Source organism: Aphelocoma coerulescens, chromosome 2 (assembly GCF_041296385.1).
Source record: "Aphelocoma coerulescens isolate FSJ_1873_10779 chromosome 2, UR_Acoe_1.0, whole genome shotgun sequence".
Lineage (NCBI taxonomy): Eukaryota > Metazoa > Chordata > Aves > Passeriformes > Corvidae > Aphelocoma > Aphelocoma coerulescens.
In genome coordinates, this window is record NC_091015.1 from 55,398,511 (window position 1) to 55,415,689 (window position 17,179).

General features: G+C 38.1%; 1 protein-coding gene and 1 long non-coding RNA gene across 8 annotated transcripts in view; both read left to right on the forward strand.

The window, feature by feature from the left end:
- The window catches only part of BBS9 (Bardet-Biedl syndrome 9), a 288,845-nt gene that overhangs the window by 218,382 nt on the left and 53,284 nt on the right, over positions 1-17,179 (forward strand). Inside the window, exon 23 of one of the 7 annotated variants that reach the window (XM_069007578.1) lies at positions 1,286-1,385. The exons of the other annotated variants lie outside the window; for them this stretch is intronic. Within the exon in view, the coding sequence (XP_068863679.1) occupies positions 1,286-1,383 (98 nt within the window). The 3' untranslated portion in view covers positions 1,384-1,385. Of the gene's footprint in view, positions 1-1,285; positions 1,386-17,179 lie in introns of those variants that run through there. 7 annotated transcript variants of the gene reach the window in all.
- LOC138106648 (uncharacterized) lies at positions 10,276-11,218 on the forward strand. The gene is made up of 3 exons (XR_011149050.1): positions 10,276-10,575; positions 10,673-10,721; positions 10,921-11,218. It is a non-coding gene; the product is annotated as an uncharacterized lncRNA (long non-coding RNA).

A 17,179-nucleotide genomic window follows, 5' to 3' on the forward strand; every position in this document is an offset into this window, starting at 1 on the left:
TCAGAGTGATATATTCAGCATGTGTTTCGTTTAAGTCTCTGCAGTATTGAGAAATAGTATTTGGCGCGGCCATGCTCCTGTCATAAAACCAGTAAATCAAAATCTTTCTTCAGAACAACCACTGAACTGCATTCACAATCAGTTAAAACTGGCATCTCTACTGCCTTCATATTGATCTAAAATGTCTTAGTCTGATAAAAAGTTATATTGCAAGCTTTTTTTCACCTCACCACCTGTGGTTTCTTACCAGAAGTTCATTTCTCAAAGGCTGGTTGTAGCTTTTAAGGTAGCTTCAAAGAAGCTTGAGTAAGGCAGACAGGCTGGGAAATATTTCCCTTGGGAAAAGGGGACCTAAAATATGGCTAGATGAGGAGATGAGTGTTCTGCCCGTGATGCTGCTTTGTATCCAGAACCTTCAGAATACATTAAAGAAACTGGTTTATGACTCCTCTCATGAAAGTTAAGGAACTGTTCCAGTACAAACATCGTTGGTGTTACCATGTTCACTGGTTAATATCAATAGCTTTTGAAGTTTTATAATATAATTCTTATGTAAAACCCTGTAGAATGTCAGGCTTTCCCCAGCGGTTTATAAGATTTTTGTCTACAAATCTATTTCTTAATGGGAGTGTCATATATATGTGTATATATATATATATATATATATATGCACACACGCATGTATATATTCTAGTAATTTTAATTTAAACTTCTTGTGGCAAGAAGCATGACTGAAATTGATAAATGTAAAATGGTAACTTGAAACAATGTTATATGTGTTCCTAGAATGCTTTTAACTGCAAGCACACAGGCAGAATACTGTGGCTGCAGTTGTGTATCTATACTAAAAATGTTAACTTGAACTGAGCCGTTTCACATGCCTAATCCATAGCAGCTGTAATGGTCAGTGAAACTATGTCTGTAAACCACTTCTATTGGTATTCTGAGCTTCTTTTAGTATTGATTCAATTTTAGTCAACCACTCGAACTTTAACCAGAGTAAGCTGGTGCCAGATTAAGCATTAATGACATATGTACTCTGTATTCTTCGGAAACCTCAGACAATTGCAGATTTCACTTGCCTATATGACCACTTTGTAACTAATCAGAGCAGACGTGCCACTACAGAGAAACCACAAACACAGCAGTATGCACTGATAGATATTAATACAGTCCAGTCTGTTAACAAAGTGAACAATTGCCCAAATAATGATTTCCTGCTGTGGACTTTTTATGCTTTGTTTGTTAAATCCTATTTTCCTTCCTACTTTCCTGTTGACTACAGCAGAGCTGAATTTTATTCAAGCCAACTTGCACTGGGTCAGCAAAACTCTTCACCTTTGTAGAAGAAAGGTTAACTCATTGAAGGCTGTGTGGATTTGAACGTATCTTATCGGTGCACTGAGCTTCCACCCACAACCAAAGGGAAGGGGTTAACAGTGCTTATGAAATGTGGGAGAAATGAGGAGCTGAGGTACATATTTGCTAACGTGTTTACGGCAAAGCAATAGTTCACTGGGCCACGATTCGGTTTGTTTTGACTTTCTAACTATTCATTCTTTTTTTTTTTCTTAGTATTTGCTCATTTCTTGACTGATATAGCCAAAAGTTGTGCTAAATATATTGAATAAAACATTAGCAGTGATTGCTAGCATAAACATCACTGTAAAACCCGAAGGTATAGTGAAAATTAATCCCGTGGAATATTGTATCACTAAAGTAAATGGCAACAGCTCCTCAGCATATTCACTCAGCTGCTAACATGGGATACTGGAAGTAAGGTAATTTGCAACACAAATTACAGAAATATATTTCTAAATAGGTTTATCTAATGATATGCAGAAAGCAACTTTGCTGATATATAGAAGGCAAATAATTTACTAACATTCTAGTGTTTGTATGCAATGTAATTGTGTGCAAATTTCTAGGAGTCACTAATTAACACTGCTGCTTGCTATCTTTGCAGTTGGAATAACAAACAGTCCAGTGGCCTTTAGGAAATTAAAGCAGTTGCAAGAAATGTTTTGCATGGAATAGCTTTCTTGCAAGTACAGGAAAAGGAAAGGTCAGAGGGGTACATTTTTTGATCAAGAAGGCTCAGTCAAATCTTGATAACTTTTGTGATGACCTTCCTCTTTCATAATTTAATCCATGGGTAATTTTCTTCTAATAAAGTGACAGGTGCCACACGATGTGTTCCGTTTTATACTCTGAAAATATTAGGCCCACAGGGATGCAAATGGTGCTTATTGTCAGAATTAATCATCATCAGATAACTAATAAAATATGTTTTTACCTTTGTACTTTCTCCTGTTTTGCACACTATAAAATAGATTGTGTGGATATAATTAGTGGAGTAAAGATTCCATACTAGCACTTTAAACCCTTAATTGTTACAAAGGCTTTGAATTTAAAAAAAATCATATTTTACCAGAGTGGGAAATTGTCACTGTGGTAGATCCAAAATATTACATTTAAAGCAGTAAATAAGTGTTGAAAGTTGCATTTTCTTTGAAAGAAAGCGTTTCATATTGTGGCTTTCTCTAGTCTTCCAAACCACCCAAGGCATCTGAATTACATTCATGTTTTCCCCATTTCTCCTGCATTTTTATGTACTTTCATCTATTCAGGTGTTGGGATGTGCAACAAAGGAAAGCTCATTGATTATCTAGGAGAAAAAGATCTGAAGCTAAGCCTCCCAAAATTGCTTTCAATAGGGCGATATTTGCACAAGTTATTGAACTCGCAATGTCATGTTTCCTGTATCCTTTAGAGCCCTTTGGAGGGCGGAAGGGCATGCAAGCATTTATTTTTGAATTCTGGGATAAAAAGTACTTCCAGTTGGACAAGTTGATCACCCCAGAATTAAGTAAATGTTGTATTTGGTCCACCTCTAAAATACAGAAAAGGGGGGAAAAAAAAGACTTCCAAAAGTTTAACTGGTGTTATTTAAGGACATCTGCCAAGTACAGGTGGCCAGTCCATTTCAGTATATCTGATGCTTTGTGCAGGTGTCCAAAGTGGGTTATATCCCACTGCTATTAGTTTCTTTGGAGGAATCTGAGTCAGTTTCTGTCTTTCAACCATAGCTGATGTGCCAGGTAGTTGCTTGTTTCTCTACCTTATTTCCTGTCCCAGAAATGATGCTAACTCATTAACACACAGTGTCTTTAACAAAATTTGACAGTATTTCACAAGAGGCAACTCTGTAAATCAGGTTTTGTTCCATGGTCATTCTTCAGATCTGAGCATAAGTATTTTCTAGATTCATTGGTCAGCAAAACACTGTGATGCAAGTTATAGTAATTAGATATATGTACACAGGGAGAAGCTAAAGCAGACACATTACATGAATTAGATAAATATAAGGAGGAATTAAGGACCAAAATACAGAATTTACTTAACTTGAATCTCACACTTAGGATGCTAGACCATGGTATTTTTATGATGTGTTTTACACTTAAAGGAAGTCAAATTCACTAATTACAGGAACATATTGGAGAAAATTCAGGTATAACCTGAATCACTGCCCTGACTCCGAAAAGCTGAGTTTTTCCAAACACTGATGACTCTGATTTCTTTTTACTTGAAGTTCAAAGGAAGGGAAAGAACCTGAATGATTAATAATATTTCAGAATAAAATGATTTCATACTACCCTATGTGTCTTCTCTGGCTTGTGGGGAGAAAAAGGGGGCTAAGAACCAATTTTAAAAATCTTTGTAATTAGCTCTGACATTTTAGATTTCCAGTATGCAGTCTTCATAAATTTTCGAAGCCTAACTGTTCTTTTGTTAAAACTTTGCTCTACTATTATGGGAATTATTCTTCTGTATTGAAAAAGACAGCTTCTAAATAGGAATATATAGCAATTATTTTTATTTTTAAAGTATCAAGAGAAGGCAGTTAATGACCTAAGAATCTGCATTTTTTTCTGTGGTAAATAAGCAATGATAATGTCTTTTGTATATATTACACATGACATCCAAATGCTGCATTGGATCACCACTAAAAACTTCGGTAGAGCTGAAAAGGTGCAAGCTGGTGTTCCACCACCAGCTGCTGTGATTCCAACCACATGATTCACTATTTTCCAAGGTTTTGAGAAAAGCAGAATCAGTGTCAGGCTTCCAGCATCTAACCAAAACAATTTGAGGCATGATATTGGACCAGTGCTTGCTTATCAGGGAACTCAGAAGGAATTTGGTTAGAGAAGTAGCTATTTAGGACCTGATATGACGGTCAGACTTCATTGTAATCTGTAGAATGGGGAAAAAATCAATTGCTTCTACAAGAGAAATTATGTTAGTACATTTTTATTGTGCAAATAATGAAAAAGAATGTTGGGCTCAAGGTTTCTTCATTGTGGTTCTGTTTTGTCATGTTTGGTTCAAGCCAAAATGTGTGCCTCTGTCTGAGATCTGTGATTACAGTCAACCTGTTTGATTAAAATGAAGTACCCAAATCCCTACCTGTCTAATGAGGTAAAAATTTACTGCCATCACGTTAGAATGAACTGTTTGTATAAAGCAGCATCATTGATTTAAAAATGAATTATCATAATGTTAATGAAAGAAATTGCAGACCAAAATTTTGATGTGCAGATGGGTTTAGGAAAGAGAAATTAGAAGGTCACTAAAAGGTCTGATGTGCTGTCCAAGAAGGCACTGAGGCAGGCATGTAAACATGCTTGCGTTTCCTACTCTGAGTTGCAGAACAGGCATAAGTCATCTGCAGTAATCCTGCTAATACATCCTGCCCTGGGCATGCTAAACCACTTGACTATCCTGCTCCTGTTCTTTTTGAGGAGACATTTAGATACAGAATCACATCGTTTTTACTTCTTTGAATTCACAGACTCCTGTCCTCAGCAGCTGGTAAGCCATATAATATTTTTCCTGGCAGAAAATGCTGACTTGATCCTGGTTTGTTTTCTGTATGGTTTTATATAATGAGCCTTGTGAGATGCAGCATAGGATTTTGCATGTTTGTCTAGACTGGCAGTGACACTGTGAATGGTCCTGTCTATCTCGTTACACTTGTTGGTTGTGCATGTAAAGCTATTTTTGTGTTATATTTCTAAAGAAATAGCTTTTATCAAAAAGCAGCAAGACCTTATTAAATCTCAGCTCCAGACAGAACTCAAATATTATAAAACACAAGTTCCTCACATCTCCCTGTAATACACTGAAGCAGTTTTGTTTTGGCAATATTCAAAGCTTAGAAACAGCCTTGTAAAGGCTTGGCAATCCTTAGTGAAGCTGTGGGTGATGCAAGTTAGTTGAGAGACACATCTGACCTGTATCCAGAATGAATAGGAGCAAAGCAAGTAATTTTTCCTATTTAGATGCTGGAAAAGTTATAAAAATACACTTCTTCTCCCCCCCCCCCCCCCCCCCCCCCCCTTTAAAATATGATCTTTAAAATATGACTTTATGACCTTCCCATTTCTAGAAGTCTGGTTTGTATCTGTATTGTTTCTTTGATGGAAGAGGATAAGTGAAGTGTAAATTATCTTAGATTGTGGCACATATATTTGAAGTGGGAAATTGGGACTTTCTCCTTAAATTAATTCTGCCAACAAGAAGGCAACAAGATGACCTGAATCTCAAATTTCATTATCCACAATGGAAATATGGTTATCTTTTTTCCTTTGATTGTTAAAAGGATGTTGGGGAAGGTTATGTGTGATTCTATAACTCTTCTGTTTCCTTTTCTGTTGGAGAATTGTTATTGTTCCCTGCTGCCCTTGCAAATAAAACAAGTTAAATGGTGAGCAGACATGTGCAACCTGATGGATGAGGAATGAAAAATAATCCTTCACCTTAGTTTTCTCTATCATAGGCCTTTTTTCTGTGTGATACAGCAAAACAGATAACCCAAAATTTTATAGAAGTCCATCTGCTACTGGGTGCCAACATTTGGGAGTGACAAACATTTTGGGGTGGCTTTAACTTGTTTCCTGGAAGCTTTGGGAGCAGTGAGGGCAATGCATATTTTTCAGCTGACTAGGGCACTAAGATTCAAAGATTCTTCCTGAAAATGTTGCTGTTGAGCTTGCTTGTTCCTCTTTATGGTTAGAGAAGATAATTTTTCAGGTGATCATTAAGATCTGGTTAAAAAGCTCTGAACAAGGTCTAAATGGGATTTATACCCATGTAGAGGTTAGTTCTTTTTCTGAAGTGCAATGTAGTTCAAAACTGATCAATCCCAACCAGAGAATCAATTTAGCAAGCAATGGGGCAGTACAGATTATGCATTTCTTGAGAATTTTCAGTGGCATTTACGTGCAACTTTCCTGGCAAGCAGTAAGTTGGTTACCTCTCACTTGCCTGGACATGTTTCTTCAGGTTGTCTGACAAGAAGTTACCTCCTTGCTTGATGTTTCCCTGACCCATTCCAAGAAAATCTTTGCAGAATGATTGCACTGAAAATAATTCCAAGATTTCAGCAATTATGACTGACCACAGAGGGCAGGCTTATTTTTGTCCCTATTTTAATGTGAAGCTAGAATTGTGGAGCCAGTTTATGTCGGCAAAAAACATCAAAAGTAGATTTTTTTTTTTCTGTTCTCTTTCTTGCTGGGGTTTTGTAGCTGGAATTTCCACATTTTTATTCACCTACTGAGAAAAAAAAAAAAGAAAAGCCACACTAACCTGCCTGTGACATTTAGAGATGAAAGCATTTGGTGCCAGCAACAACCGGGCATGATCACTGCAGTGAACCAGTTTATTAAACCTGTGCCTGAATCCAGCTGGCACAGTGAACAGTGACTCAACTTCTCCCTGTGGCAAGACATCAGCACACACTCACTGCCTGCCACCTTCGCTGGCTCGGGTGGTCAAATAAAACTTCTTCTCCTGGACCAGGTCTGAGACCTGTAGCACATTTTAATGGCCTGACAGAAGGCACGAGTGACTTGGTGTGCCTGGCACCGGTACTTCGACACCGGGGGCTGGATTTGTACTTCACAGAAGCGCCATGGTAGTGTAACGTAATTTGAGATGAGCTGCCTGGCTTAATCCAACTAAAAGCATTCATAAGTGTGATTCTGGTTTGAATATATCTGTTCTCTCTTTTTCTTGGCCTGTTATCTAGTAAGTTTCCATCTTCCATAATGTCTTTCCTGATACCAACCATATCAGGATTCTTTATCATCTTCCAGCTCTGTTCATCTCTTTGCCTTTGGCCAGCATGACCAGATATATCTGGTGACCTGCAACTCTCCTCCCCCAGAAGCAGTTAGTGATGTTCCTGTCCATTTGTTTCCATTCGATTCTGCTGTCACCATTTCACTCACTGTGGGTCTGCTGCTTGATATTTGTATTGGTTTTTGAAGTTTAGTTCGAAAAAAGTGATGCAGGAGTTGAATATAGTCCTAAAGAAAGAGAGATGATACTGTGTTGCTTGATCATACAGGAGGCAGCTGAGCTCAACTGATCCTTCTTCATATGGAGCTTTGTTACCTTCTGACCTGCCTTTGAACTTGTCTTTCACAGCTGCCACTACACCATTTGTTTTTGCAAGCTAATCAGGCTGGGTGGATGTATATGCAGGAGTTTCCTGGAGTCCTAAAGTATGGTTTTGTTGAATTTCGAACAGACAATGCATAGTGGTGTGTCGCCATAGCTAGTGCTCATGTTACCACATTCAGTCAAATGATGGCTGAACATGCAGCTACTTGAACTGATCACTTATCTCTAGAGTCATGTGGGGAAAACAAACCCTCCTGAAATTCTGTGGGGTTTCACGTGTTAAGAAGTGCAAGCATATTGTTAGGTAGGTGACATAAATTTTTTTTTTAGTTATTGGCATGTTACCTTGTTCCTGGTGTATAAAGTAAGTTCCAACATATTGCTAAAGTTTTCCATAAAGGTGTGGATGTGGCTAAAAATAATGTAGCATACAATTCTGGGTTCTAATTTTTCAAAACATAACAGTAATAATAAAAATATATAATAATAATTAAAGGTGTACAGAGATTAACTGTGTGTATTTAAGGTTGTCGTATCTCTTGGTCATTCTGACAATACAACCCAGAGTCTATGTTGATTTAAAAAGAACAGTCATAAGCCAGTTACATGGCTGCCCATAGTTCAAAGTTGAGTTAAAAGAGGTGTATAAATATTATTTTTCCCCATGCATGATTTTATATAGTACATGAAATCTTAATTTACTGTAATTACTCTATAAAAATTGGCTGAAGATAGTACTGATTATAGAATTTGTCATAATTTCTTATAATGGAAGAAACAAGAGTAATGGGTGTAAGCTTTTGAAATAATCCTGCTTTGCTGTGTATTCTCTCTTCTATTTGTACTCACTTATGTAACTGGGGGAATGGGTATGAGTGTGGCAGGAATGGCTCATGATATGCATATCAGTTCTTGTAACAAGGAAAAGTGAAAAGTAGGTGGAAGTTCCCTGTTTCTGCAGCAAGCTGGTAAAGTCTACTCCTGGCACATTACTGCTGTCAACATTATTCTAATATACAGGGCAGGACACTGTGGTTATCAGGAAATTCCAGCAGTTTTCACAGCTGGACATTTCCCACAGGGGTTACAAAGAAATTTAAATTGTTCATGTCTAGACCAAGCTGTAGCAATCAGCTACTGCTGGAAAAATCTTCTAAATGCCAGTGAGGTCCTGTATACTCTATCCATTTCTGTCTCATGGTTGAAACATGAGGATGGCTTCGCTGATAGCAGAGGAGTGCAGATTTAGTTGTAACCTTCCCGCTCCCAGCTCCACCCTCCCATCCAACTAGGGCCACTCACAGGTATGTGCAGTGTCAAGAACAGAAAGATTCACTAAGTCTAACTGCATCCTACGCTAATAGATACTTTTTTCCACAGGACTGAGAGCTCAGATACGAATGTGTATTGAGTCGTACCCTTGAAACTGGAGTGTTTATGAGGAGGGCAGAGGGCAGTGTGGATGAAGGGGCAGATGGTGGTATAAGTTGTTCTTGTTGTGCTGTTGGAGGTCTTAGCTTGCACCAGCAGAGGATCTGCCTATAAAGTGCTTTGCATAAGTCGAGCAGAATTTCAATAATTTGCGCTAACAGCCATCTAGTTCATTGTGGAAAACTGGATGATTTCATAAATCAGGAGGAGAAACTGCTTAAGAAGCCATTGGGAATCATGCGTCACCAAAATACACGTAGTTAATTTGCTCTGACAGGCCTGCTGGCGGTGGCTGTTCATAGTGTTTTAGTGCACTGGAATTTGTTTCACAGGCTGTGACCCTGTTATAGGAGGTGCTGTATAAACGGAGAGCAGCCTGGCAGCCTGTGCCTGAGCTTTCAGTCAGACAACAAAACAGGAGGGAGGAAGTGGAAATAGAGAAGACAATGGAGTACAAGGGGACAGTGTTAGTATGCATGCAAAGCAGTGTTTTCAGCATGCTTTAAGCCTTACTATCCTGCTGCTGAATTACTACTTTATTTTGGGGGAGATGGTAAAAGCTCTGTTCTGATAATTCTTCTGGGATAATTTTGCTTTAGAAGCCATAAAATGCCCAACACGTCCCGGAGGGGGAAGTTAAAAGAGGAAAATCACCAGCAACCTGGCATTCTAGTATTCTGGGAGGAGTACAGTGTGGGTTTTATTCAGTTTAACAAAAAGGAACTGATTCCTGTCTCCTGCTTCTTCAAAAACTATGTGTCCTCTAGGCTGGCACTGGAGAAGGTAAATGCACACGTGCCTTGCTCAGGTATATATACTGCCTAAATCCTAGTAGGTAACACTATAAGCTGTTACTACAAACTTTTATTTATTATTTAAGCACTTCTTAATTGCACTGCAGAGAAACTTGACTCCATCACCTCTATAGAGGCTTTGTTACTTAGGTCTCTTTTGGGGGACTAACACCAAATATAGGTAACCTAAATTCCACCCACCACATCTCTACCTTGTGTTTTATGTTTAGATGTTTCTGCACGTTTATGCCATAGATAGTGGTGTAGGAACATAGGTGGAACTGTCTCCCTCTGGTGTATAGTGGTATTAGGCCTAAGATAGGTGTTTGGTCCTTGCCTTTAAGCCTCACGTTAGGGACCTCAGAATTTTCTTTTCCTCACTGGAGAATAGTAATACAGAATCTCTGTATGCACCTGCTGTGCAGAGGAAGGCTGTATTTGCCATCTCAGCTTAGGTGTTTGCCCTTAGTTTCAATTACAGTGTAACATAGTCACAGCCCTTAAGAGAAAACTTTGAGACATCCTAACCTCACTCACCTGCAGTATGGAAAACTAAGCATGCTGCCTGATCAATGGGCCTTATTGACCTCACCTGCCTCTAAAATGTTGTCATGAGACTGGTGCTGATAAGAAAGGAGGCATTGAAGAAGCTTGACCTCATTGCTGCTGGGTAGGCAGACTGTACAAATAACCTGAACTCAGAGGAATAAGAATATTAAATTCTGGGTCTTGAAGACAGCCTGTGCTTTGGCGTATGTGCACGATCTCCAGCCGCAGAGGAACATAGACCACAGGCAGGCAGAATTTTCAGATCACTGAGAAGCTTTGTGGGCAGGACTGAATGGCACAGAGACACGTATGTTTCTGTTCTGTAAAGGTATGGTCATACTATATAAATGTATTAATTGATAGCTTAGTACTGTAAACTCTGTAAAATACTCTACATAGTGCCATAAAATGTTTTTGCTTGGCAGTAGGAAACTCAGGGCCATCTCTTTCTGCTAACGCTGTGTTAAGATACTGGTAAGCTTGCATGCTTTTTGAGATGCTTATGGAATTGGGATGGTTGGGATTAATAAAATGGCAATACATGTTGCTTTACTTTATGGACTATCTAAGGGATATCATTAACTTTAAGGGATATCACTAACTTTCCTGAGCCCTTTGATGTATTATTGTGCTCACTGTGGTAGTGAAGGATAACTCATCCCCTTTATTGCAGAGAAATGTAATGCAAGATTCTTTTGTCTCATGGATGAGAAAAACATATAAATCAACTGGATATAGTGAAAGTTTTGTTCTATAATTAAGTCATCCTCATATTTTTACACAAATAAAGCATTTTCATTTTCATTTAGGCTACTGATTTATGGGTTTGGCACCCTGTACTGATGTTGTAGGAGCTCTGAGATGTTCATCGTTAGGCTCAAACTATTTCAATAATTCCGTTGCTTTCTGTCTCCATGTGTAATTTTCAGTCAAAGATTTAAAGTTATGCACCCCATGGATCCTCATATTAAATCGTATCATCTGCAAAAACAGATATAAATGAGTCCCTTGGCTATTTTCTTCATAGTTACACAGCCTGCATATGGGCAGCACACTAGAATACTCACTGCTATTGAGGTAAGAGCCAAGTCATGTTATTGCCACTGTCTGTAGGTGCACTTTCTGTACAGTTGTTTGTAGGATAGCATTATCCTTGCTTAATTTTGTCCTTTAATCTGTCTTAGAAAGCTATGAAAAGCAGATAGATCTGTGTTGCAGAAACATTTGCAGAAAGTGTTATGTTAGCTCAGAAGGCCAACATCTTTCTCAAGTACACTTAACTTGATGAATTTTTTTTTTTATGGTCAACTTCAATTGTCACCATGTGTTGACCATAGTTTGTGAACAAATTGGGTTTTGAAACCACTTGGGAGTTACTGTCTAAAAGCTAGTTTAAATTTTAAAAAATGAAAAGTGTTTCCTTAAAGACACAGTTTTGAACTGTAGAATAACACAGAATGTTACTTCTAGCTTTCTGACACAAACGTGGTCCATTTTCCTGTTATAAAAAAACAAGTACACCTCTCATTTTGGAAATTTCAGTACTCAAAGCTCAGCCTGTTGCACAAAGATTGGTTCTTATTGACTCGTGTCATCCCCATATAGGCATGCAGAGCCCACAGTTCTATTAGCTGGATTATTCTTTCTTTCTGGTATTTTTCTATCTTAGATAGTTTGGAGATGTGTAAATCCATGTTTTTTCGTGTAACCTCTTTTTAGTGCTTTGTGTAAATGATTAAAAAATTATTTTTTCTAGAAAATAAGCATATAAAAGCTGGGAAAGATACAAGGATAACTATAGCAGAAGCAGGGTTGTGGTAGATGGAACAAAGCCTTTTTTCTTTTCTTGACCAAGCTACAACAAATTAAAAAAAACAGAGAACTTTCTGAAATTTCTAAAATTTTGATGAAGTTTCAAATTACTCTTTTCTGGGTTTGTTTCTTTATGCAAAATGACTGTTTTTCTGCTTTGTCTTGTTTAAATCAGAATTCTCTGTGCATTAGTAAGTGTTGTTTTCCTGTGCACATCACTTGTGATTTGAACATATTTGCTTTTGTCTGAAATATATAAAATAGTGGGTAGAGAAATTGGTCTTCTCAGAATTCAGGTGGCAGTAGGTGTGGGGGTTTTTTGTTTGGTTGTGGTTTTGGATTTTGGGATTTTTTTTTGCAATCCTTCAAATTGCAATCCACCTTCTTTCTTGCTCATGTTGCTGGACACAAAAATCGAAGCTCAAATACAGCACTGAATATGACCTTTGTGTGATTTCATAAGAAGCTATGTCTCCAATCTGAGAACGGGGTTAGTACTGGCTTAAAAATTAAATTTTGAGGCAAAAATGTCTTATTTTTGATTACTGGTTATATCAGTACTGGAATAAATGTTCAGTATTTTAAAAATTTGAGTTGTAAATGTTTGATTAGTTGAATAAGTGCTGGGGTGCTGCTTACAACTTTTTAAGTGTTTAATTTTCTGTTTTAATTTTCTAATTATAGAATCAGAAAGGGAGTGCTATTTAATTTTGCAATTTGTAAGTTAATCATATAACAATATTAGAGATGTTCCTTTGGAAAAATAACTTTTACTACTAACTGGCAAAGTAAAAAATACCTTTCACATTTTCTGTGATTTTTTTTTTTCCACACATCAGCCACTGAAGTTTTCCAGATTCATGTTACTTAGTAATTTTTTTGCTTCCCCTTTGCTGTTCTTATACTTGGCTAGTTATTAAAAAAAGCTTTTGTTATTGCTCTGTATTACTCCTATAATGGAATAATCTTTGATTTGGTTGTACATCATGCAAGTACATACTAATTCTCAATTAGTGGCATAAACTTCATGGCTTTGGGTTCTTCAGTATAGTAAAAGATACTTGATCTTATCATTGCCTCACAGTTACTTTTCACAGTCAACCATGCATTACAAGCAGCCTTCAGCTGTGAAAAAGCATCTATTATGTCCTTTTGGGAAAGTGAACTGTTCTCTGTTGCTGTGCTTAAAACCATCATGTCCTGTGTGCGTACAAAAAACAGGGCTGGGGGGGAAGGCTAGACACCAAGGAGTCACTATATATAGTAGGAGTCTTTTTCTTTCCACTGCTTAAAAAGATAAGTAGCTGAAAGAGAGTCAAGTGTTGTTTCTCTATAAATTGTGTGCCAGCAGGTTTATCACTAAATGCTGTAGGTTATGTTGAGTGGAATAATCTGGAGGAAGAAAGGGAGGCTAAAATAACAGAGCGGTAGGACTATTTTGACTCCACAATCAAACTCTCCTTGACTTTTGCCCTTTGGGTGGAAAGTGCTTATGTTACAAAACAACATGAGGTCAACCTCTGGGTTCTGCTGTTAGTTTCTTTCTTGCTGATCTGCACTGAGGGACTAGTTACCTCCTGTTCTTTGCTTTTGTGTTAGAAGTTTTACTGTTTGGGCAATAAGAATGTCCATTGCTTTTCCTGCAGTGTGTAAGAACTGCTGAATTGAAGAATGAAAAATTTCCTAGGTGGCATTGAAGAGCCATCCATGCCTAGGCTCAGAATGAAGATACCCTGAAAAACATGGGAGCATCCACTTTTCAAATATCTTGTTCCCTCAAAGGCAGTGTACAGTGCTAGGAGTATTTTTACAGTTATTAAGTGGATATATTAAAAAAATTGGTTTAGGCGCACCCATTGATCTGATAGCACTTTATGAAAATTCTACTGAGTTCTTTTGGAAAGATAAGTCATACCTGGTTTAGTCAGCTTTTTTTGAGAAGTATTCCCATCTTAGGATGACAACTGCTTGGTCAGTGATCCAGTGATAGGCCCATGGTGTGGAAGAGGTGTGGGAGCCCGAGTGTATTATTTAATGGCTTTGGTACAGTGGAGGAGGCCCCTGTCAGGAAGCAATAAAGTAGTTATTGGGTAATGACTGTGGAGGCACCACGTATAAGGTTAAATTGATATATGTAAATCACTGACTTCAAGATGCTGAAGCTGCCTCTTGGTGCCCATCTTTTTTTTGTTTTATAAAAGTGGGGATCAAATAGTCACTGTTTTGATAAATGGTATGTAGCTAACCTACATTAAAGACCTTAAGGGAGTTGAGCTCTTAAATTCCTTTGAAATGTAATGGAATTTGGGCACTGAGTGCTCTTTCTTTTGAAAAAAAGTCACTGGCTCATTTGCTTTTAGTAAACTGCTTTTTAAAAATTGTGCAGAGCCTTTGATATGTTCTGTCACAGCATGAATGTGGCACAGGGTATACATGCAAATAAAGACATCTGACTTCAAGGGGTGTTGGCAGAGGCAGGAACCGGTTGGGATTAACTGTTGATGGCTTTCTACTGTTGCGTCTGACGTGTGGTGTGTAATACTCATGGCAGTTTTTGGAGGTCTCTGCACAGGCTGTATGGGATCATTTGAACAGAAACGTTTCATGTTGGCTGGTTGTTTCATCTCCATAAATGTTAGTGAAAATAAATGTGGAAAAAGCCTGTAATTTATTGGAGGTCCAGCTCCTGTCTTGTATGCGATCCCAAAGTCAGCAGAATCTATAGGAACGCACCTGAGTAACTTTCACTCACCTATGTACCTTTGCTATAAAACCATGTCTGAAAATACATACCTGTTATACATGCTAACTATTAGAAAATCTTGTGTGATTCTCATTATTACTCACATTCTGAATAGATTAAACAAATCCCCTTAACACTCTTAAATTGAAGTCTCAGTCCACTTGCATAGTATCTAGCATTAGGGTATCTATAAATGATTGTACATACAGTACATAGAGAAAAGTGGGTATGTTTGTGAGTAAAATAGATATAAACAAGATGTTACAGTGCTCTGTTAGCTGCAACTTCACAAACAAAATCTGAGATCCTTTTAGGAATGTATAATTGTTTCCACTTTTGAGGCTTGAGATGCCTTTTCCTTGTTTGTAAAAATCAATGTTTTGTATTGCTGTGTATGGAGTCTGTTCATGGGAGTTAAACCCAACAAGTTGTCCTTCTTCAAACGAGTTCTACTGGGGGTGGGGCTGCAGTTTGGTTATCCTCTCATTTTTCACATGACAGTGCTGCAACACAAGTATAAACTCAAGTATTTATGGGGAATGGATTTTTTTCTGTCTGGGTTAGCAGCTTCCAATGTAGTTCATCCTACTCCAACAATACAAGACAGATTTAAGTTGGTGCTCCTTTCAAAAACATTTGTAAAAATTTTTTGGATTGCAATCTGAATTATTTGCCTGTCCATTTGCAATGGAGACCATTAGAAGGTTTTATTGGCCACACCCAGGGCTCTTCTGAACAATGTTGAATTACACAATTATTAAGAAGCCAAAACAAAAACCAAAACAAATACTTCAAATCTTCCACATCTGTCAGGCTTTACAAAAAAACCTAGGAAACTGTGAAGCATTTTTACAAGTGAGTAAAATAGAAAATTATTGCAGTCTGCTTTCCTTAAGAGATACTGAGAATTAAGTCTCTGCATAAGCTTGCAGTTAATCTTGTGTACCCTGCTGCCTGAATGGGTGATCACCAGGGGAACAGACTTGCTTTTGTTTGTGAAGGTATGTGAAAGAAATGCACAGTAAACATTTATATAACCTCTTATATAATGTAAAAAAATGCAATGAAAATGAAACTGAATCAGGTGTAATTTTTTGTTAGCATTCTTTAATTGTGTAAGTGCAAATTTTGCAAGTCTTCAGTTATAAATTGAAATTAAAATTTGAAAGTTAAGTTGTGAAGTTAAAACAGAGAAGTACCTTAATCAGAGTTATGCAAACCTATATAATCAGCATGAAAATATTTTTGTACTGCCACATGTGATATATCATTGCTTTGCTGTATAAACACAATTAAAGAGTGCCTTGGGGACTTCCTCAACAAGAGATTAAACAGCGAAACAAAACCGGCAATTCTAACACTTTGCATCTGATGACTTAATATATCCAGACAGGCTTTCATTCCCAAAGATTTCTGTTCCCTGAAATATGCATTGTAAGAATTCACAAGCACAATTTTCTAATGGATCACAAACACATGTTCGTATTCTGCCTCTCAGTGAAAGAAGTGATCTGTTACCTTCTCACAGATAAGCATTATTTTTCTCTCCCTCTTCCCCCTCTTTTTTCTGTGTCAGAGATTAGCAACAATTTAGACTTGTGACTGGAGCTAATTGCTGAATGCTGTCTAAACTGCTTCAGATGAAATGACCTTACTTAGCAAAATCCTACCACTTAAATTCTTAAGTCAGGCTCACTTGTTTTGTCTGCAATAAGGAAGCAGATCATAGGCTGATCTGGAGAAGGAGGGCATTTCTGCATTTCTGGTGCGGAGGGTTGAGGTGAGTAGCTAGCAAAGCCCTTCAGGGAGCATTAGCTCCCTTTACTGAAACAGTGGCTTGCTGAGCATGTATCAAGTAAACTTCACAGAACTTGATCCAGACAGGCTGGAATGATGGGGTGAGGCCAATTGCATGAGATTCAACAAGGCAAAGTTCTGGGTCCTGCCCTTGGATCATAACAACCCCATGCAGTGCTACAGGCTGGGGGAAGAGTGGCTGGAAAGCTGACCACTGGAAAAGGACGTGGGTTGTTGGTCAACAGCCAGCTGAACATGAGCCAGCGTGTGCCCAGATGGCCAAGAAGGCCAAAGGCATCCTGGCCTCTATCAGCAGTGGCTGGTCAGCAGGACCAGGGCAGTGATTGTCCCCCCAAACTCAGCACTGGTGAGGCTGCACCTTGACTCCTGTGTTCAGTTTTGGGTTGAGCACAAGTCTGATGAGGAGCGGCTGGGGTAAAGCCTTAAAAAAAGAAGGCTCATAAAGGCCCTTATCTCTCTCTATAACTACCTGGAAGGAGGCTGTAGCAAGGTGGGGATTGGTCTCTTCTCACAAGTAATAAGTGATAGGACAAGAGAAAATGGCCTCAAGCGGTGCTCA